The sequence below is a fragment of the Acomys russatus genome, chromosome 27 (genome assembly GCF_903995435.1).
Source record: "Acomys russatus chromosome 27, mAcoRus1.1, whole genome shotgun sequence".
Taxonomy (NCBI): domain Eukaryota; kingdom Metazoa; phylum Chordata; class Mammalia; order Rodentia; family Muridae; genus Acomys; species Acomys russatus.
This window is the reverse complement of record NC_067163.1, coordinates 43,282,458-43,306,888: the sequence shown is the minus strand read 5'-3', so window position 1 is coordinate 43,306,888 and position 24,431 is coordinate 43,282,458. Positions and strand designations below refer to the sequence as shown.

General features: G+C 35.4%; 1 protein-coding gene across 1 annotated transcript in view; it reads right to left on the bottom strand.

The window, feature by feature from the left end:
* Window positions 1–24,431, bottom strand: part of Glra3 (glycine receptor alpha 3) — a 152,337-nt gene that overhangs the window by 27,507 nt on the left and 100,399 nt on the right. Inside the window, exons 6-7 of the mRNA XM_051169854.1 lie at window positions 6,716–6,853; window positions 2,452–2,666 (exon numbers count right to left, since the gene is read on the bottom strand). Coding sequence (XP_051025811.1) covers window positions 2,452–2,666; window positions 6,716–6,853 — 353 coding nt within the window. The remainder of the gene's footprint in view (window positions 1–2,451; window positions 2,667–6,715; window positions 6,854–24,431) is intronic.

Genomic DNA, 24,431 nt, shown 5'->3' with positions numbered 1-24,431 from the left:
GCCATTGGGAAAATGGTGGATGTCACAGTGCCAAGGCTGACTTTTGTGAGCTCTTTGAGACTTCAAACAGCAGATTGAAATTGATACTTTTAGGTGACTTTCAGAATCTGCTTCCCTGGCCATCAAACAAAAACCAGACAGACAATCCTGCTCCCCAAATCAAAATTCAAATTTCAAAGAGATATTCTCTTCTTTTGAATAATCTGATCCAGTTCCAGTATATTAATGGATGTTGTTTATACTGGGTATTGTTTATAGTCAGAAAGGCTTTCCTTTTTGCATAAACTAATATTCCATTTTTCCTTATTAACTTATTGATTTCTTTATTTCTGACTTTTCTTTTCACAACTTTTCACTTTTCTAGTCCTGCCTCACTCTATATCCTGAATACCGCTCTTCTGTGCCCCATAAAACCCATTAACTTCTAAAATAAAGCATATTCTGTATTTTTCTATTTGATAACTTACAACTCAAATAAGTTATTTCCAGATAGCTCAGGAATAAGATAGAGATAAGTTTTGTTTCCAATTTGACCAGGAAGTTTCTACTATCACCCAGACATCCTAGGACATTCATACACAAACTCATAATCATTGAAAATCAGGTGAAACAAACAATTTTATAATTTTCACATGGAGAATTTCATAAAAACAAAACTATTTGGACTATTTAAAAGGTATAATTAAAGTGTTAAATGGAGATATTATTTTAAAAGACATCATTAATTCTTAATGAGAAAAGTGAACGTTGTTCAACACCAAATGCTGTCTTCTGTAACATTTTCTTTTTTTTTTTTAATATTCATACTTAGGATTTTCTTTTTTGTTTGTTTGTTTGTTTTTTTTTTTAAATTAATTTATTCTTGTTACATCTCGATGGTTATCCCATCCCTTGTATCCTCCCATTTCTGTAACATTTTCGATGAAAAACTACCTTGTGACGAAAAATTTGTTTACCCATATATTTTTATTTAATAAACTAAACTAGAAATCATTCATAGAAACCCCTAAGGGGACTGTGCGTACATTTATAATTTACTTCAAGTATCAGGTTCAGCATCAAACATTCATGAGAAGCTAATATTTCTTTATTAAATTGAGTTTCATTATTTTAAGAAAAATAAGATGATATAGTGTTGGAAACAGAGAGTTTTTCAGGTAATAGACACTTCTTAGAAATATCCATATAAGTAGAGAATAATTTTCTATTTCCATTTGGCTAAGTAGATAAACAGAACTTCTTACTTATCTTGGTATGTCTTATTAAGAAAGATAATGAAGCTTTTTAAGATTTTATAAATTCTGGATGATTAGACTACATTCAAATTCTAACATTAGATAAGCACTTTTGCCTATTGGCCTACAGCTTTCTAGGAGCTGGAAGACAGGGACACAAGATAATGGAAACCAGGCCTTATCACTATGGAAATCTGACGCAGTTCTTGATGGGTAGTAATTACTATAATGTTCTTCTGGAACCAATTTTGATAATACATTACAAATGCATAGAGCTACTAGTGTTACAGCTTATGTTCTACGCATACGCTAAGAAAATAATATGAAAAGGTTATCTGTGTGTATCTATGTGAACATATTTATGTATTATGCTAGCAGTTAAAATGATCATGTAGATCATTTAAATAATTTGTCAATGTATTTTAAAATTTTAAATCTATAGATACTTCTGAGAGGTTTCATCCAGCAGCTGGTGGAGACAAATGCAAACATTCATAGCCAAACTATAGGCTGAAGTCTGGGAGTTCTGTGTAAGAGTGGGAGGAAGGATTGAGGAGCTGGAGGTGTCAAGGACATCGCAAGAAGACCTACAGAGTCAACTAACCTGGGCCCATGGCTGCTAAGAGAGACTGAACCACCAACCAGATTATACACGGGCTGGATCTAGACTCCTACACAGATAGAACAGTTGTGCAGCATGGTCGTCATGAGGATCCCCTAGTAACAGGAGTCGTGGCTCTCTCTGACTCTGGTCCCTGTAATTGGATTTCTTTCCCTTAGTTAGGCTGCTTTGTCTGGTCTCAGTGGGAGAGGGTGTACTTAGTCCTGCTGCGACTTGAGGTGCCAGCTCTCCCCCAATTCTTTGAGAAGAATGAGAGGGTGGGACTTGGGGGGACAGGGGGAGAGACTGATATCAGGCTGCAAAGTGATTAAATTAAAAAAAAAAAAAAAAGAAAAAAAAACCTAAATACAAAAAAAAATCCCATCATGCTTATAATGATTGTTGATGTTTAAATAATAAGAAATCATTAGACACTATGTGAGTAGCAGGCATCACTGATTTACAGAATATTTTCTTTCATCTATACCTTCATTTTGCAAAAGTTAGTGCTTTAAAAATCAATAATGAATAGTAAATACACTGAACAAAATCTGGCCAATCCGACAACCACATTTTTATGCACGCATCCTATGCATGTCCCCTCAGGATGCTTACCTTTGGTAAGGAAGCCCGAGATCCAGAACTCTGTGTAGTCATAGTGAGCACAGTGGTGATGCCCAAAGCCACCCTGGCTGGGGCTGCATCCATGTTAATCCAGAATGAGACCCAAGACAGAATGACAATCAGAAGACTGGGGATGTACATCTGGATCAAGTAGTAGCCCATTTGCCGCTCAAGATGGAATCGAACTTCTATGCATGTAAACTTTCCTAGTTGTTTATAAAATAAACACAATAATTAAATGGAAGTCGGGTTCTGTTATGCCATCAAATATGGCTTAATTTTCATGATAATTTTATTGTAGGGATTTCAACTATTGAAGGAACATTAAGCCATATAGTCAAATTGGGTTTTGCTTTCTCTCTCTCTCTCTCCTCCCTCTCCTCCTCTCCTCCTTCCCTCGTCCTCCCTCTCTCCCCTCTCTCTCTCGTCTCTCCTCTCCTCTCTCTCTCCTCCTCTCTCTCTCTCTCTCTCTCTCTCTCTCTCTCTCTCGAGTTTGCATCTGAAAGCATTGTGACAGGGTGTGAACTCTTCCAAGAAACAGTATGCAATTCTGTTTTCATGTTCAAATAGCTTTTCATTTTTGTCAACGATCTCTGTTTTCAGTTTCTAATGCTTGCTCTGAGATGGGTAGAACAATACATATTTATTGTGTAAAGGTTATCTATACTATGTCTTTCTGGAGCTTTCATATGCTTATTTACTCAGAGGTTGTTTGTTTCAGAAACTCTCACATTCCCTTTAAGTACTAAGAGATAAATGCAAATGAAGACTAATGGTTTTAAAAATAATACTACAAAAGGAAACATGTATTAGTTTGCATTAATAATTTTTAAGCTCATTTTAAAACACATCAAAAATACCAAGTCATATTCACTGTTTAAATGCATGCCTTTGTGTCTCTGTTACTGCAAATAGAGGTCAATAGCATCTTAATATTTCTATTTATCCCCTGGTTCTAATTCTATGCATTTAATCTCTACTTCTTTCTTATCCATCCTTCAAAGAAATGGTCCTCTAAGCCATTTGAGTCTTGGTTTTATTGTGCATTATTTTGAATAAGACGATGTCAGACAGCTAACAGGCTCTTTAAGCATCGTTCTCTGAAATGGCATGGGAGGAAGGTGTCAAAGGGCGTGACTGGAAAACCTGATAGTGCATGGCAAGGAGAGTCTCCAGTGCAGAGTCCTATTAATGTAATGAGCTCACGGGTGATGATAGAAGGGAGACAATGGCACAGCCTCTGGAGGAGAATAGAAGTAATGTCAGAACTTTCGAATCTCAATAGTAGCTTGCAAACTCTGAGGGCAATGGGTCCACTTTTTAATATAGAGCAACCAGAACCATGCAAAAGCCAGACACGATCCTTCTGTGAATTTATCAATGAAACGGTTAAAGACTCCTGAAATATGTGAATATATTTAGATTTTTAAGGCAATATCAGACATAAAATTTTAAATTTTCACTGTAAAGGAAATGAAGTAGATCAAGTTTAATTGAAGTATTATTATTTCAATGTTAGGCTATTTAAGTAACTGCATCACAAAATCATAAGTGAGTTACTTACCCTTTGTGTAAGTTCTCTAGGTTCAATGTGATCCTCAAGAAAAGTGCAAGCTTTCAATGTCTATTTATTTTAAAATTGTTTTATAAATACAACTAAATTGGAAAACGAATTCATACACATATGCAAATATTATTGCTTGCACATTAATGCACATATAAATGTATATGTTCAGGTATGTATACTATTTCTGTGTTTGTCCACATGTACATTTTTTAATGTGCTTGTGAAGAGAAAACTTTGAAAGTTGGATCAAACTTATCGTTTATGCATAACAAGACAAAAATAATAAGTAAAGGGAAGTGAAGAAGGAAGGTTTTAGATGAAAAAACAGAACAATTAACCCTGAAGTAAACTTTTAGATTTGTGCAGTTTAGGTTTTGTGCTGCTATTGTTGTTTGTGTGTGTTTGTTTGCTTCTTTGTTTTCTATATAAACTCTCACTATGTAGACCTGACTGCTGACTGGCCCGGGGATTTGCTTTTTAAAACCAGGCTGCCCTTAAACTCACGTGGATCATCTTGCCTTTGCCTAGCAAGTCCTGAGATTAAAAACATGTGCCACCACACCCAAATATGTAAGTCATCTGTATATTAACTAATAACTAGTAATTTTATTTCCTTGGAAAATTGGACGTATGTAACTGTGGATTTTTTTTAACTGTTTTTTCTTTAATATCCAGAGGGAATTATGCAGTATATGAATATACATTAAAAAAACAATTAAAGTAGGAATCTTTCATGTTGGGGGAATTATATAAAAGAGAGATTAAGGTATGCGACAAATTAGTCACATATGTGAGTGAAGATCCTTCCAGATGTTTCTATATGGTTTTGAACTGTGATGCTTGTGCATATTTTCGTCCTCTGTATTATATGAATATTAGACAACTATGCCTTCTAGAAAACTGCTACCCAGCTGATTGCTTAAAGTAAGCACTTATAAGTGTGAACTGTAATATAAAGGTATGTAAACGCACTTTCTTCTATGATGGGTCTCCTGAGTTTGTATCATCAAAATTCTCTCCCATATGATGTCTACAGGGGCAACAATTGTTCTGTGTTGAATGTGTCTAAATTTCACATTCTTGAAAACTCTGTGAATTTTACTTTATTTAGAAATAATTGAATTGAAGACACAAAGTTAATATGAATTCTTTATCTGTATTAATGAGACCCTTTCCAGTATCATTAATATCCTTATAGGATGAGAGTTATTTGACTACTGTGACACAGATGCATGCAGAGGACAGCATGTGACTGAGGACACAGACACTAAAGTGATGTGTCTCTAAGTAAAGAAATACTAAGAGTTGTCAGAAATAGGAAAATGAGAAAATAACAAGGAATACATTTTCTTTGGAGTAAACATAATTTTGCTCATACCTGATTTTTGATCCCTAGTGTCTTGAGCTGTGCTTTAAACTGTGGTAACAGTTCTAAGAAACTAATGCACTACTATATACCACCTCTAGAGTTCTTCTCAACATTTACTAAAAGAAATTATCTATTTTCCATCCTCAGAAAAGTGAGCAAGGCTAGGCACAGTGGCACACGCTTCTAATCCCAGCACTCAGGGAGACAGAGCAGGCAGATCTCTGTGAGTTCGAGGCCAGCTTGACTACCATGTGAGTCCAGGACAACTAAGGCTACACAGAAAAAACCTGCCTTGAAAACACAACAAAAATAACAACAACAACAACAAAAAAAAAAAAAAAAAAAAAAAAAAAAAAAAAAAAAAAAAAAAAAAAAAGAAAAGAAAGAAAGAAAGAAAAAGAAAAGAAAAGTGAGCAAGGACACTGCCATTGAATTGTCTATTCTTTAATTTTGTGCTTGGATATTAACTTTGCACTTCCTGAAAATTAGATAACACCTTCATTTGTAAGTTGAATATGGTAATTAAAACTCAATATTACAAGTTAGTTAAGGAGATAAGAGAGACTGGGGACTTTATGGGATGCAAACTGAGCTCACAATTCTGGAAAATGCTGAAGCCAAGATGAGTCATCTTTTCCTGTAATGAAGTGGTAAGAGTAACGGCTGGTGTTAGCATGCTAGCATCAGGTCATACAGACATCTCATCATGGGGAAGCTTGAGTTGTGGGCAATTAAACGACATTTTTTTGTTGTTGGAGTAGATTTATTGGAATTAGCCCACAACAGTTAAGAGAAGTGAATAGATTTCATAAGGGTAAGAACAACAGACTGAGTTTCTTAATCTTTGGGTTTAGACACAAAGTTCCTCTACCAGTCCGAGAAGTAACTTAAAATAGAAATTAACAATAATATTAAAGTAAGCAGAAGATAGGTAAAATAGAATCATGTTTCAGAATACATGAAATATGGCAAATGATGTCATTATTCAAGTCCTCTGTTAGCATGGTAGTGTTCACTTCCAAAGATAGTTCAATTACTTTCCAATAAAACTAAAGACAAATGTTTATAAGTATCATTTTACCCATATATGTTGTTCCATAAAGAATTTTCAAGTATAACTGAACATCAAGCATTTCTTTGGTTGTATACCTATCAAAGATGCCAAGGTACAATGAATAAAAAGCACTCATGTACTTTGAAATTATTCATTTTTATACTCCCCAAGGTAAGACAGCTAAAATCAACACTTTACAATTGTACTAATCTGTGTATCATAAGATCAGAAATCAAAAGCATAGAGAAAAATACTCAGTGCCTACCTGTATTGTAGTGCTTAGTGCAGTACCGCAAATCTTTCTCTTCTTTCAACAGAAACTGAGGCAAAGTTAGTCCTTCAGCCACTTGTACTGGTGCCTCATCTTGCCACTCAAAAATGAGATCATTCATTGTGTACCCAACTAGACAAAAGGTTACAAGAGACAGTTATAGTCGCACGGGGTGAGAAGATCAGTTGTGACCCTTAGGTGTGAACTGAAAAGTGCTCTATCAGATTCTTCATCAAAAAAGTCTGGCAGCGGTAATGAAAAACAATGAGGTGAGGTCATAGGAACACAACACGGAAGGTAGTGCTTATCCTTTCTTGGGGATGGGAAGCTCTTGGATTAATTCAGCCAAACAGCCACTGGTTAGAAAATGAATTAAAGGAGAAATACCTCTGGGGAAAATACTAATGCCTCATGCCTCCCTTGCTTTAATCATCTCAGCTTCTTCTTTTATCTGCTTCAGTATCCCAAGTCCCAACACTGACAAAATGATCTTAAAATGCAAGCTTGTTCTATTTGGTAGAGCTGATTAAAAAGTATGCATGCATTAGTTTGACACAGTGGTAATGAGTTCAGCATCACCCTAACAAGTGAATTCTGCAGTAAGTCAGCAGCTTATATTAAGTTTAACTATCGTATTCCTCTTTGGAGGGGCTTAATATAAGCAGAATTTAATCTTTTTTCCCAGCTGAATGAAAAATTACGCTGCAGTGTTATTGTAGTGGAGGACTCTACGTAAATGCTATCACCCTATCAGTGAATTCCATAGAGTTAAAAAGAGAAAGGAAACAGGATATGGTCCATGGATTAAGTCAATTGGGTAAATTATTCAGATCTATGGAGCTGCGAACAGGGAAGTTTGTGGCACATTTTCATGCAGTGATTTGGCACAGCTCTTGTGAATAGATCAGCCAATGGTTAAGAGAGGACCCCTTCATTCTCCACTCTCTCTCAGAATCCACCAAAGTGGAATCTCATCTAACTGTACAGACAATTGAGCATACTTAGTAATGTGCACTCTATGGGCAATTACATGACAGTAATGTCAGTATTCAAACCTCTTAGATGGACTACGATTTAGCTGAGAGGTTTTCACAGGCTCCATTAATGTCTTGACTCATTATGGGTCAAGAAATATTTGGCAGAGTTTGTATGGTATTCCAAGTTGAAAGGTGACATGTCAAGATTTGGGTTCAAAAGTAGATGTGTCATTACAAGATTATTCTCTGGACCATGGTTCTCAACCTTCCTAATGCTGTGACCCTGTAATGCAGTTCCTCATGTTGTGGTGACCTCCAATGATAAACTTATTTTCCTTGCTGCTTCGTAAGTGTGGTTTTGCCACTGTTATGAATCATAACTGAAATATGATATTCAACCCACAAGTTGAGAACCATTGCTCTAGAAGGGATGATTGGTTTATTTATATTAGAATACCTTTCAGTGAAACCCCAAATTAAGAACCATTGGGTTGGTAATAAAAGAGTTTTTCACTTTTATTCATAGTCCTTTAAAGTGTGCATTATAAATAACACTATTCTTTAAGACAACACAAATGCATATTTCTAAATGATCTAAAGACAGTAAAATAAACCCCAATTTTATCTGCTGCCAGGTAAAGTATGCATTTTATAATCCATACAAAAAAATCACAGAAGATAAAATATTTGAGATTTTTTATAACAACTTAGACAGATTAATGAAAAGAGAAGCCAAACCTCATTCAGTTTTGACATGATAAGGTTTTTTGTAAAATCTTCTCTAAAAAGAAACTAGCTGTCTGAAATTTATGGAAGTCAAGCTTTAAGTTTTCTCTCATCCATTTTGTAGGAGCACACATAATTTGTTATTGTGGTGAGAAACTATTCCCATCAAGTGATCTATAAGTGGAGATTCTACAGCCATATTATCGTCCACTTATTTATAGTTCACAGGATACATAAGCTTGAGAGTAGACGGTTAAATAATGAGAAGGGACATGTCCTAGGACCATTTCCTTTATTCTAGGTAATTTAATGGGCATTTAGGGAAACTTAGTGCCTCAATAAACCTTCAAACAACCTTTAACACATTCTCCTCCATAGCGTTCAATGTGTTTTAATATTCTTTTCTTTTGGCTAACAAATCTTTATAAAAGCTTGGAAATATTAAGAAAAACAGATTGGGCGATGAGAGCAAGGTGGTAAATTTAATTGCCTTGAATTGTATAATAATCTCACCATGAAAAATTAATTTACATAAAGAACAAAGATATTCACCAACCTTGACAAACCATTTCATTTGATGACTATGGTGAAACCTGCCATAGGATAGCTCAATTCTTGCTCATCAGCAGTATTTCCTGAGTACCAGGTATAGGTAAGGCATTCTGCCCCACTTGACTGAAACCTTGAAAACAACACATGACCACTCCCCCCAAATGACAAAGACAATAGAAAGTGGAGAACTTCAGGAAAAATGAAAAGTAAATGTAGTTGAAAGAAACTAGTTAATCCCAAGATTTATATAGAAATTAGTAATAAGTCTTTTTATCTAGATTCAGTTTGCATAAAGAATCATATGAAATGGATACACAAATTAATACATGCTTGTGCTGGGTTAAGTTCTGAGATAAATATTTAACTTTTTAAAAATATCTATATGTAACAGATTGACATTCTTTAGAGAAACAAAGTGACTCCCCAAAGTAGTGCTTCATAAACATGACAGTAGCCTCCTCCTTTCATGAAAGTCACAAGGCCCAAATCCTGCATGCTCATAATGACACGGCATTTGTATTTTTCATTGCTCTAATATCTTCTCCAATGATGAAACACTGGTGGGTAAAGCTGTAACATAAATATAGGCAGAGGCACCAGGCTGTGCTGGAAGTTACTGTATTTCTAAGTGCCCTGTCCCTCAATAATGAATGCTGTTCCCATTTAATTGTGCCTGTGTTTGGGGAAGTAGTAAATACCTTGTGGTAAATGCAATGCACTTTTCCAAAAGTATCCTTGATCTTTGAATTAGTAATAAGTACTAATTTACTACAGTTTGATCCTTGTAAATGTCTTTGTGAGCTGTGGCAAAGTGGGGAGCCTGTACAAGCGTCCATCTGCATACTACAGTATATAGCTTCTTTCAAGAAACAGCACTAATGGACTAAGGTACAAAGTGAAGCAGGCTTTTTCTTCTCTTGTGGAAACATGCATCTTATACTTAAAAAGTAGAATGATAATTATTTTCTCTAGGTATTTGGCATTCCATTTAAAAAAGTATTCACAATATGGATGCACCATGGTGAGGGAAGCTGGTAATAGTTCCCTGTGAATCATAGATTCTGAAATTTCAGACCAAAATTAGTTGTTTGGAGAGATTATTTCCTGCCAAGCTCCTTGAGTGACCATGAAACTGAGACTTGACAGCCCAGGGGCTTAGGGTAAAACTAAATACTATACTGTTCTACTAAAAGAACATAGCAAAAAAATGACTCCAATAAAACATCCTGCTATACTTATAGGCCAGTGCCTTGCTCAGCCATCATTAGAGAAACTTCCTTTGGTAACAGACAAAGACCCATAGCTAGATATTATGCAGCAAGTGAGAGACTTTGGAACACTCAGCTCTAAATGGAATGTCCATCAAATCCTTCCCTTCAGGGCTCAGAGAAACGTGCAGAAGGGGAAGCAGGTGAAAGTCAGGTCCCTAGGGGATGGAGGACAACAAGGAACAAGGCCCAAAGTTAACATGATAGATGCACATATGAACCCACAGAGAATAAGGCAGCATGCACAGGGCCTGTAGGATCTGTACCAGATAGGGTCTTAGAGCTGAAAGGAGAAGTAGGCACATGACCCCATCCTTAACCCAGAAGCTATATCCCAGTGATAACCACTTGTGAATGTACATATCCAACAGAAAATAACTCAGGGAATCGTTGACTGCTTCTTGTTTCATAATATAGTATCAGGGATGTTGTTGTTGTTTCTCAGTTTTTTTTTTTTACATCACACACACATACACACACACACACACACACACACACACACACACACACACACACACGTCCTTCGCATATGTATTATGGCTTCTTTTATATTTAAAAGTTAAAGGCAGTAAAATGTAAGGTATTAAAGGTATAAGAAGGTACCGGATGCCAGATGTTATATTGTAGAGAGGTTTATTAAATGATCATGAGGGGAGAAGAAAAGGGAGTAGGGGTACCCCAGAGAGACAGAGACAGAGAAAGAATGAGAAGAGTAAGAGGGGTAAGAGAGAGGGGGTCACATGGAGGTTTATCCTTTTATATGGCCCTGGGCAGGGCCACACCCCCGTGGCAGGTAAGCAATGATACCACAGGTAGGCAGACTGAAGCAGGATGCGAACAGCTTCCAGTTTAGTGTTCATATGGGATCCCTGGGTGATTGTGTGAGTGAATTCTGCATTTATATCTGTTTCATGTGCCCTCTGTCTTTTGTTCTTTTTTTTTTTTTTTTTTTAATACTTATTCTGATGTATTAGGATTTTTTGTTTGTTTGTTTGTTTTTTGTTGTTTTTTTGAGACAGGGTTTCTCTTTGTTATCTTGGTGGTCCTGGACTCATTTTGTAGACCAGGCTGGCCTCAAACTCACAGCAGTCTGCCTGCCTCTGCCTCCCGAGTGCTGGGATTAAAGGTGTGTGCTACCACACCCAGCTAGTGTTTTTATTATTTAATTTTATTTTTATCTCTTAGAATCCTGTTTGTTTTCTAAAGAGAGTCAAAAAGCAGTGGGTCAGACTGGAGAAGGCAATGGTTGGAACTGTGAGTAGACAGAGGGGAAACTCTAGTTAGAATATCTTAAGTGAGGAAAAACTATTTTCAATTAAAGGGAAAAAACGTCCAAAGTGTTAAAGGAAGGCTTTTCAGTCTTTTAAGCTTCTTTTGTTTTTCTGTTTCCTCATCAAGAGGTTGTTATTTTTCTTTTTAAAAAGTGAGTATATACTATGCCTGTCTTTCTGGGTCTGGGTTACCTCACTCAGGATGATCATTTCTAGTTCCATCCATTTGCCTGGAAATTTCAAGATTCCTTGTTTTTAAATAGCTGAGTAGTATTCTATTGTGTAAATGTACCACAGTTTCTTTACTCATTCTTTTGTTGAGGGACATCTAGGTTGTTTCATGATTCTGGCTATTATGAATAAAGTTGCTGTGAACATAGTTGAGCAAATGTTTTTGTTGTATAGTGGAGCATCTTTGGCATATATGCCCAGAGTGGTATAGCTCTGTCTTGTAGTAGCCCAACATAGATGTCCTCTGAGAGTCTACACTCTTCGGGGCATCAGGACAGATGCTGGGACTATCTGTTGGACTCCAGGTGAGAGTGGTATGGAAGATTGGGGGTGATGGAAGGACCAAAGAGTTAGGATCCCCACAAGCAGACCATCAAAGCTGGTGGATCCTGACCAAGGGGGCCCTGCACAAACTGATGCACCAACGAAGGAAAATGCATGCAGTAAACCTAGACCCCTGCTCAGATTTAGCTAATGGACAGCTCATTCTCCGTGCTTGTGGGGAGAGGCAGGACTGCCTCTGACATGAACTCTGGTGTCCCCAACTTGATCACTTCCCCTTTGTGGGCAGGCCCAGCAGCACACAGAGGAAGGCAAAGCAGGCTATCCAGATGAGACCTGATAGGCTGTGGTCACATGGTAGGGGAGAAGGTGGCCTTCTGTCACAGGTCAAAGGGGGAGAATAGGGTGAAAGAGGGAGGTAGGCTGGGAACTGGAAGATACAAACAAAGAGATAACAATTGGAATGTAATCTGAATAAATTATAATAGAAATGTGTATCCAGGAGGACCAATAGACAGTGACAAGTTCAAATTTAGAAATATATGTTACAACTTTAAATCCAAATTATTGTGATTTAATTTTAACTTTGGATATGATTTAAAATGGGGTTAGAGCTGCTTAATTTAGCCACTAAAATAACTTTTTAGTTAATAATATTACATTACCTTTAATGCTATCTTTGTTCTTCTTTTGCTTTTAAAAGTAATCCACATTTGGATCATAAGGCTCTCCCCTGAGAGGAAAACGATTAGGTCCCTTCACAGATGTACAGAGCTATGAGCTTCTTGGATACTTGTGGAGTAGATAAATATCCCCCTAACCTTGATATCAGATACAGGATCTTTCTTCTATGGCTGGGATCTAGCATCTAATAAAGTCTGAGATTGGTGAAATACATGGTCATTCCTATTGGCACTACCGTTCTTTGATGTTCTCATTTGTTGCCATATCAACAGGGAAACAATTTAAGCCAAAACCTCTAAGGAGCCCTTATGTCCACAGATTCAGCCTTTGGCCTTTCTTCTAACATATTATTTTACTTTTTCCAAACAACAGGATATGGAAGCTCTTTATTTTAAAACCCCTTGGTGGGTGAGCTAAGAATTGAAATTACAAGCTCTGAGTTTATGGGACTCTATAGACCATCTAGAGAGTCTAGACTATTTTCAAGTAACACAACAGTAACAAATCAAAACTATTTTTTTAATGTGTTGGTTATCTTGTCTATTTATTTTTTTTCCATCACTCAATGCAGAAACTATCTATATATATTTTTATCTACTATCATATGCATCTCAACCTATGCCACACTGAATAGGTAGGATGTGGCTGTCTGTGTAGGCTCAGGTCACCTTGCAGGGAGGCTCGCTCACTCTCAGAATAAATGTAGAGAAAGAGTACGCTAACACAAACACTTTCCTTTTCAATTCCATTAAATCTTTCTAAAGCCTTTGCCAGTTAATCAAACTTCCCTCTGACTCTGCAGACCATTGTACTGATTCAAGGGATTTTCTCTATATAAGCCCAACAGACTGCTTTCTGTACTATTGCTCTTCTTCTCAGTAGACACTAGAAAAAAATGTATATTTCCAATATCATTGCTGGGAATTCACCTTCCATCCCATTGATGGACTTTTCTCCAATTGCTTTATCTGCTATAGGCTACTCACGCCTTCTCTTCTCTAAAGAAATAAAACAAATATATCCTCAAAGTAATATCTTAAGCAAATGAAAAATTTAAATATCATCACATCATTTAATGTGGACACTGTCATGTACTTACAAAGAAAAGTAACATTTAAATAATTGCCGAAAGAAAGACATATACAAACGGTGAAATGCTATGGTCATGTGCAGAAGTTGACACTTGTTGTTACATTTTTCTACCAAAATTAATCCGTAACTTCAACATAATTTAAATGAATGTTTTACTGTGATCTTCAATTTGTAATTAATCAAAAGTACAAAAATACACTTCACAGCGCCAGTTGAGAGAACAGTGTGGACCTGCCAGTAACTAGACAAAAAAAGCTGTAGTCTTTAAATGATTTAAAATGACCAAGTAGAGAATTAGTACAAAATAGGACTCAAAATCTGACTTATGAAGGGAGACAAAAAGTAAAAGTTTCACTTAAAATCAGAGTGGAAAACTAAATAAATGATAATGGAAAAATATTCTATATTCCTAGAAAATAAAAATATAGTCTAAGTCAAGGAAGATGGCACAGTGAGTAAACATATTTGCTATACCCTGAGGATTTGATTTCAATCCCGAAAGCACAAAATGAAAGGAGAGAACTGACATCCAGACTAATAACAACAACAACAACAACAACAACAACAACAATTTGTTAAAATAAAGCAAAATTATTTGTTTAAAATGTAGGTACAATCTGTCTTATTGAAATTCTGAGTTAAGACAAATAATAAAATTTTGTATAATTAATTACCATGTAAAAAACAACTTCCGAATACTATAGATTTAATTACATGTGCATTTGATACACTGTGCTATGAAAAATGAAATAAAGTTTTGTGATGTCACTAACATATACAAAATAAAAATACACATTCAAATGGACCCTAGAGACTAAGAATATATTTAGATTCAATTGGAGCTTACCAATGTATTGAAGAACTATAAATTTACATTTAATTTTATAAGTAAATAAGTAAACTTTTGTCCTAGCTCTCATGAATGTTTTTAGGAGAGAGACAGAAAATTATTTCTAGTTTGACCTAGTTTGCAAATTCTTGTGTTCTTCATCAACATCTGGAATTTTTAAAAAAAAAGAGAAGAAAATACTCACTCTTGGCACACGCTGATTTTTGCTGGGAGAAATATTACTTAAGTCACTTTTATTGACTTGACAAGGAACAACTGCTACGTCAAAACACATTTAACTAAAAAAAATTTTTTTTTATGATTTGTGCATTTGATTTGAAATCCTTTTCATAACTCATACTGTCACATGTGGTTTCATTTACATTTGTAAGCCTGCTAAATTAAGTGTCTTTTACTTTCTCTAAAGCTTTCTGGTATAACTGACTTATAACTTATCTCACAAGTACTTTGAAGATTAGAATTATGCTAGCTTTTCCCTCTTTCTGTTTGGGATAATGGTAGACATATAGTGAGTTGTAGTCTTCTTAAATGCCAATCAGACTAATCTCAAACAAACCATAAGATTGATCCACATTGAGCGTATGATGTTAAAAGTTCTTTTGGAGGAATCAAATAAAATTGGAAAAGGACCTGACCTTGAGCTAGACCATGTTAATAAGAAAAAGGTGTTGTGGTTAGTTGGTTTTTTGCAGTAGGGCAGGTTACAGGAGGACACTGACAGCTTACTTCTTTGGAATAAACTTCACATGGTAGAAAAACCAATGCATGTGTGACTGCAAAAGGTCAAAGCCTCATAATGGTTTGAATTTATGAAAAAAATTGTCTCAAAGGCCTCACAACACACCAAAGAGATACACAGTGAACCTAATCAATGTGTCAGTAACTAGAAGTTTAAAATGTTTGGAACAGAGACTAAAAAGAAGCTGCCTTTATCTTCTTGAGATTTATTATGTTTAATACTTCAATATACCACTATTCGCTTCTGAAAGAAGTAAGCTCGGATAGTTAAAATATTTTATTTGATGCTAAAGAAAGTAACTCAGACTCTTCTCTCAGGAGGTATTTAAAGACTGTCCTGTAATAATATTCACAGTAGTATACAATTTAATTTTTAAAATGATTAAGTAGATTAAAAAATGCCATTATAAAAGCTTAAAATAATTGTTTTCCAAAGTGGAGTATTATAAAATACCTAACATTGTAATGCATTCAAAGAGGTCCAAGGTGGAACTAATCAGCACGGTATTGGACAGATTCCAGACACCGAAGATGACATTCAATACACAGTGCAATAACATCTAAGTGTTAGTATAGTTTATTTAGTGTTCTGTATTTGGCACAAAAAAAGTGTAACAGCACTTACAATCACTACTTTCCAATTGTCATTAAAATCTAAGCAATAAATAAATAAATAAATAAATAAATAAAAAAGAGTATTGCCAAAGACAAAACATTATCAATGATTTCCACCCAAGGTCTATGGTATCATATAAACAAAAGTAAAATTAACTATTATGCGACAAATATTCATGTAACTAGAGGTATGCAGCTGTAAAATTCTGTTTCAATCAAAATAATTAAGTTACACACCAAAAGACCTATTGACTGAAAAGAATGCATGTTTATGGGAGCTTTTGATATATTACTGTGAAAAATACTGTAGTAGTAAAATGCTTATAGGATAGAAAATTTTCACATCACTGAAAATATCACATCAAGAAGACTCTGTATTTGAAGAAATGAGTTTTAATTGACCATTGCAAATACAATTGAACCAGAAGTTCAAAACAGCACTTGGTTTAAATTATGCCAGTACTGTTTTAGAGAGTTAACACAAGCTAAATCATTATCACAAATATTTGTTATCTAATTTTATTATAATTTACATCCACAGGATATGTTTTGTCTTTGAGTTATCATTCACTAATTGCTAATAATATGATGATCTATAACAGGTAAATACAGAAACCTAATTCAGGGTGTAGAGAGTTTCACCCAGGAAGTACACTTTGGCTACAGTTCATGAAGAAGATAAAAACAGAAACTGTAGTTACATTAGGATGAAAGTTTAACTATAAATGAGCATAACTACATGCAGGAGGACTGTACTATCTTTTGTGTCCCAAGTAGTCTCATATATAATTCTTGAGTTCAAAATGACAATGTAAGGCGGGCTTATGAGATTCCAACTTTGGAAAAACAATCATTTGTCCTATAAAATATTGTACTATCTACAGATAGTGTACTGTCCTTATATTTCTATATAAGGACATATTGTAGAAAACAGACACATTTATGAACTTACACGTCATACTCATTGTGTTAAATCTGCAGTGCTCTAGCAGTTCTGCCACCCCTCAAAAACGTCATGTAATTTTTTTATGCCTTTCAGGGTCTAACAATATGCTGGACATTTATTTTTATTGCATTTTCACCTCTGCCTTTGATTTTCCTTTAAGTCTTACTTATTCTGAAAGAAAGAAATGAATTGCTAAGAACTGGATATTATAGGTTGGATATATTTTGAAGAATAGGACAAACTCAATTATAATACAAGGTTTACTTCCAATACTTTGAAAGTGCTATTACAGGCTGATTAGGATAAGTAAGTTATACCAGTTAATTGTTAGTTGATCAAATCATGGTCATATCAATTACTAGTCTATTTTTATCTCAAGAATATACGTCCTAGGTATAACAGATAGATATGATTCTATAGAAAGATAAGGTAAAATGGATAAAATCTTCAAAAACCCAAGAGACATACAGAATATCGCATTTAAAGATGTTTTTATTATTTCAAAGATACACTTACAATGAGACAGATTAGCTCCTGGCAACACCCAGACTACTTCAAAGAAGACAATGAGCATCAAAGAACCTCCTTACGGAGATGGCCTCAAATGTGGCAAACAAGCCACTGGGCAAAATGTCCTGAATTCCACCACAGACAGAATTCTGCCTAAAAATGGACAAGGTTGGATACAGGCAGAGTTGACGGGCAAACTCTGCCAAGACAGGGTAAGGAAGTCCTCAATAGTTCCTGCTTCACAAATACGTCTGTCAAATATATTGGGCCAGAAAATTCTGAAGATGATGTTTCAACATTATAGAGCATTTTGGGTGACTGTTCAGACAGTAAACTGTCTCTGTCATCTTCTCATTTGGGAAGCTACTAATCTGCACTTCTGGTTTATTTAGGTAATCAGTTTTATTCCTTCTCAAGTCTCTGATGGGGTTGAAGACCAGATGGTTTAGTTTTATAATTAAGGTTAGTAGGTTAGGGGTTAAGATGTTTTTAGGTCTAGATAGATGTTTTAAGTTGATAATGATAAGATATGATAAATATTTATTTACATTAAGAATTTGAGACTCGCCAACATAGGAAAGGTACTTTCTTCAAGGGTGCCAAATACAAATAGCCAAATACTATGAATGTGTGTGTATATAATATATATGTATATATATATATATATATATATATATATACATGTTTCCTGATTGTTTTGTGGTTCTTCTTGCTGTAGGTAGTTTATTGTTTATATGTGTAATAATATAAATGCATATGTAAAAATATTTAATAAATGAAAAAAAAGAGTGAATAAAAACTGACCAAGAATTCTCTAATAACCACAGAGACTCCAAAATTGTCTGGAATGTGAGTGCTTTTTTGTCAAACAGCTAGAAATAACCTAATAATGAGGCTCTTAGAACACGGCTGCACAAATGGACAGACAGCAAGTGGCCAAAGCCAGTGCCATCAGTTTTCCCAGCCCCTAAATTGGACCCTCAGTGCATACTCAGACACTTCTTTTTGAAAAATTATTTATTTATTTTTAGTTTCACATGCACTGGTGTTTCACCTGCATTTATGTCTGTCTGAGGGTGTTAGAACTGGAACTGCCTGGAATTGGTGTTACAGACAGTTGTGAACTCCCATGTGGGTGCTGGGAATTGAACCCAGGCCCTCTCTAAGAGCAGCCAGTGCTCTTGACCACTAAGCCACCCCTCAAACCCTTTCAAACACTTCTTATGTTTACCTCAAAAATATTTAAAATGTCACTTTTCAGTCACATATTTGAAGGCCTTCAAACATAGATTATTATTTACAAATTTTCAATTATATTTTTTACTTCTTTTTATTTCTTTTCTGCTTTCATCTCAGTTATCATTACAGACAATTCATATTGCTTTTGTTAAGTGGGTTGAGTGAATTTTATGGAATCTTTATCCATAATGTAAGGATTCTATCATTTTTGATATTGTTTTTAGTTGTAGCTTTTGGATTCATAATTTTGTATATGTATTTAAATATTTTATGGAATCTGAGATTTGAGGTGACCTTTTCAGTCATCCAATGTAGTTCACTTGTCTTACAAAAGAGACATGCAGCCTATGAAAAATTAATGAATTTAGTAGAGTCATGTTATTCTTAACAAAAGACATGAGGCTCTTAGAACACGGCTGCACAAATGGACAGACAGCAAGTGGCCAAAGCCAGTGCCATCAGTTTTCCCAGCTCCTATTGAAACCTCAGTGCATCCTCTTGAATTTCTTTTCTTGATTTTTTTTTTTTTTTTTTTTTTTTTTTTGTGGCAGATGCCAGTGGAATACTTTTCTTAAGGGGTATTTGTGATTGCACTCTGGAGTTATCTCTAAGGAGAATATTACTCAAGCTTTGAAAAAGCCTTCATGGTTTAGGTAGGAACTGTAGGGTAGTGGGAGCTGAAGCTATCTGGAGAAGTAATTAAAGAAAGAGTAAATGGTGACAACTCAGTGGAAAAGAACAGCTAACTCAAGAATCACAGGGGAGAAAAAAAATCAGTAATGCTTTAAATTGCAGGTGATCCTTGATGTTCTAACATAAATAAGGATGGAAATAGGACAGACAGTGACTTGGTGTTCTTATTTTAAAGCATCCTTGCATTAAGCATGGTATCAGTTAGACTGAACTCTGCTACCCTGTGCAAGACAGTGCCATATTAATCGCTGTCAAGATAGACCATTTTCCTAACTAAAAACTAGTGAGGAAGAAAGATAGTCTCCTACCCTCATATAGAGGATGGAGACAGGTTGGGGAGTCAAAATGATAAACATTTCAGATATTAATGTGGTAAGTGGTTGGGGAGCTGACATGTTAAGTGTGGAGAAAGCATGGGTGGGTGGAAGTTACCTCGTAGAAGTATACAGTGGGTCAAGTGTTTTTATCTCTATCTTTGGAGAAATAAATATTCTGAGAAATGGGCATGTCTTACAGATATGATGGAAGAAGAAATGTTGCATCTGTCATGTATGAAACATAACTTCACAGAGTTCACTATATTCAAGTTTATTAACAGGCAAACACTGTGTTTTATATCAGAGCTGAGTACAGAACCCCAAAAACTGTGAGAGAGATTTCAAATAGGAAGGCAGGAAGAAGTGGTAACCAGTAGGAACGTAGTTTGTGCTCATAAGGGTAAAGGTATATTATATTAATATGCCACCATGGTATTATTAACTTTCTTGATGGGAATGGTTAATTAATTACAGAGTCACTTTAATTTTAGATTAACATTTGATGTGTCATAATATTATTAAGATTTCAAGATGATTTGATCAGCAGTCATTGGTGATTGTTTAAGCAACATTCGGCTAGTCAAAATGAGATGTTCTCCCGGGAGTGACAAAATAGAAAGAGCTGTAACATATTGTTGCCCAGCTATTAATACTTTCCTTTGGGAAATGCATAATGGTGTGCTCAGGTCAAGTCTCTGGATGACTAACCACATCTGGATGGCAGGCTAGCACAAGAAGATGATATTTAACTAGAGGAAAACAGAGAGTTGGTGTTTATCCAAGGGAGCTATATGGACAGATATAGGATGGAGGATATACATAGAATTTGTTTGTGATATTTTACTGGTTGACATGTAGTCTGAATCAAAAGTGGTTTGCTGCTGGAAGATGCTCAAAGAATGACTGACTAAAATTGTCCTCCTTTGAGTCTGAGGGCCAATTTTAACAACTGAGGAAGAAACGAAATAGGAAAAATATAAATCAACCTTTTCTTCTCAGTATTGGGCATCTGAACCTTGCAGAGATAATTTAGACCATGATAGTGACAATTTACAAGTAGACTCACCAGATAGGTTTTGTAGAAGTCTAGCAGGCCAGAGAATGACAAACACGCACTGGCAGACTTTGCCTTTCTCCTTTCCCTCCCCTTTGCTAAACCATAGACTGAATCCCTAAAGCTAGCCACCAAATTCTAGTCCCTTCTTTGGACACTTTCTCCTTCTGTGGCTGTCAACCAAGATTCAGCTATCAAAGCATTGAAGTCCAGTAATTAAATGCACTTTTTTTTTTCTGGCTGCCCCAATTAACACAGGTCTAATAAAAAGAAACCAAGTCATTCTAACCCTAAAGCGGTGCCCCCTTTTTCTCTTTATGAACTGTCTTTTGCCTATAGGCCACATTTGTCTCATTCTCTATCCAGAGGCAGTGTTTTGTCCCTCAGGGGACAATATCTCGTTCTCCCTCTCCCTTGATCTTTTCCCCTTCTTCCTTGTCCCCTGTCTCCTGTCTTTGTCTCTTTTTCCCTTCCCTTTGTCTCCCTCTGTCACTCTAGCATATAAATCTTTCTTTCTTTCTTTCTTTCTTTCTTTCTTTCTTTCTTTCTTTCTTTCTTTCTTTCTTTCTTTCTTTCTTTCTTTCTTTCTTTCTTTCTTTCTTTCTTTCTTTCTTTCTTTCTTTCTTTCTTTCTTTTCTTTCTTTTGGCTGAGCATTTGGTCTTGGTGTGTCCTGTGCCAACTCTGGTCTTTCCAGGTTTAAAGGTGACTGATGTTTGTATGATGTCTTTAAGAGTTAGTAAGTCACAGTTCCCTCTGTTTATTTCATTGTTTTGTGCCACTGGGTAAAACAGCATCTATAAGTATTGATGGCTTACTTAGAAATGGAAAAAAACCCATTTCATTACGTTGTGGCTGGGATTAAATCAGGTAATATATCTGAATGATATAAAATCATAACACTATTTGTGACATTATCACATTATATACTGGCTGCTGTGTCACATTTTTATTATATTGCCATATGTTTAGAAGATCTGACAATCAGATCTTTGCACTTTACAAAGATGGGAACTAAAGAGGTGGTAAAAGCCACTGTTGGATGAACTTCGGATGCCCAAAGTTCAACTAGGAATTTCTTTTACAAATAAGGCGTTCAGCGGTCAATATTTTTGTCTTGAGAGAGCTTTTTCCTCTTAAGTAACATTGTAACTACAGAGATTAAATAACAAATACAAAACAAGAACCATCTGTATCTTTCAGTAAGCAAACACAAAGTACAATGTTACCCTGAGCTTAACCCAGACTCTTAAATTATGAGGGAGTTTGGATAACGGTAGAAATTATTAGGGCATAATTGTAAAATAAACATCACCACAAGTGCCCTCTCTCTCTCTCTCTCTCTCTCTCTCTCTCTCTCTCTCTCTCTCTCTCTCTCTCTCTCCATCTAAACTTAGCCTAAGATACAGAATAAGCCATCTGTATGTATATCAGACCTGGCCATGACATCAATCGGAAAATGTCAACAATAAAAACCGTTCTACATTTAGAGCTCTCTTCCAAACCTCCACAAGGCATCATCTATTTTTGAACATTTCCAACTTCATATTATATTTAAGTCCATTTCAATGTTTTCCTGCTTTCTCTAAATTGACCCTATAGCCCCTCAGTTTATTTTATTTTATTTTATTGTGATTTATGACATTGTTTAAGCGTTAACTACATTTCTTTGCTACTCTGTGTTTTCATTGTTTATTTTTGAGCTTGTAATTTAATTAGAAAATTTCTTCTTTCCCTTTATTCTTTCCTAAATGCCCTTCTCCACGCTCCTTCAAATGCTTGGCCTCATTTTTCATTAATTTTTGTTGCGCTAGCGCGCGCGTGTATGTGTGTGTGTGTGTTCCTAGCTATAACCTGTAGAGTCCATACAAAATTACTTGTATGTGTATTCTCAGGGCTGACTGGTACTGGTTTTCTTTTTTTCTTCATTTTTACTTTCTGATCTCCAACAATTGTATTTGTTTAAATATTACACATGCTGTCATCTCCTTACGTCTTCTGTGTTATTCATTATCCATGAATCACAGAATTAGAGCCCTGTGGTTATGATGATGATTAAGGTTCCTGTCATTTTTAGCAGACAGCTGGCACTACCAATAGGAGAGGCAAATTTACATGTGTTTTTTTTATGATACGAATAAAAAAAAAACTAGAAGTGAAAAACAGAACCTTTCCCATTGCTGTGTATCTCTTTGTACTATAGACCCTTTAGGGATAAAAAGTTAGCCACAGTAGATCTGTGTGTGGGGGGTGGGGGGCGGCGTTAGTTAATCCATGTCAATACAAAGTAATTTACAAACGTATTCACATAAATATATTTTTAAATAAAACTAATATCAATTAAAGTGTCTTTTGAAAAGACAGCTTATTGCTTTAAGAATTCTTTTAAAAGAGACCACTCAGTGGAATATCAAAGTCCATAAGCTACTTCTGCGCAGACCTGAAAGAGAAGGTCAGGAAATCCTCATGTCTCACTGATCTGTAGCAGGAAGTGCCTTCAGTTATCTGTGCACAAACATGGTGTTCCCAAACTGAGAACATTTAAAAGCTAAGCCTTCCTCAATTCATGCAGGTTCGTTGGGATTTTCTTTGTGACTTTCAATATAGTCTTGACTAATGTCCCCATAGACCTAATGCAAAGGGAAAACTCTTCCAGTTTCACAGTGCTCCATGATGCTTATAAATATTCTCTATGGTCATTCAGTGGCTGATTTACCTCTTTTTACTTGCTTCACATTTGTAGAAGTTATATGCATAAATGCATATATTTTAGAACTATTTATACATTGTTAACCAGAGTATTAAGAAATTTTTATGTTTCTTGTAGTAGTCTCCTACACTTATTTTTTCTAATATTAAAATTATTATACCAAGAATTGGTATGTGTAGCTTAATTATAGGGCACTTACCTAGAATGAGCAAGAGACCAAATTAGCTCTCCATCACGGAATAACTAAGTAACTAGACAGATAGACAGACAGGTAGACAAACAGGCAGGGCAGACAGACAGATGAATACATTCCATGTAGATGTATTTCTCAGGTATAGATTTCTACATTTTCTCCTCTCAATTGTTTTTGGCTTAGTGCCTTTAAAAAAAAAATTGGTTTAGTCTTAATATTTTTTAACATGTAGTTTGGAGTTTAGAGTTTCCAATATGGACTCAACACTCTTCCATTTACTTTCATTAATGTAAATTTAAGATTATTTTTGTCCTTTTTATATAACATACACTGCACATCCCAAGTCATAAATATATGCTTTGAGACATGTGGGATCATTTCTAGTTTTCTCAAAATAGAATTCTTGGGTATTTTTTTTTACTCTCAGTTCCCTTCTCATAGCCACCATCTTTGTGCAAGATTCTCCAAGCACCTGCTAAAGGAGTTTAACAAATGGAGGAAGGTTGTTTCTGTCAAGAGGGAAGGAAGTGTTTGATGACTCATGGCCTCTTGAGGCAGGCATTCATTCCTGATAAAGAAGTTAAGGAGAAAGAGGGAATGACAAGACGCTCTGTTTCCCTGCCGTCAGCTTTAGAGTTTTCTGGAAATATTTTGAGGAGGATCTCATGTGGCAGTCCCACAAAATAGTCCTAATATGCCTTCTTTATTTACTTTTAATACTATTTTATTTATTGTTTGAACAATTCATATTGTAAGAATAACGT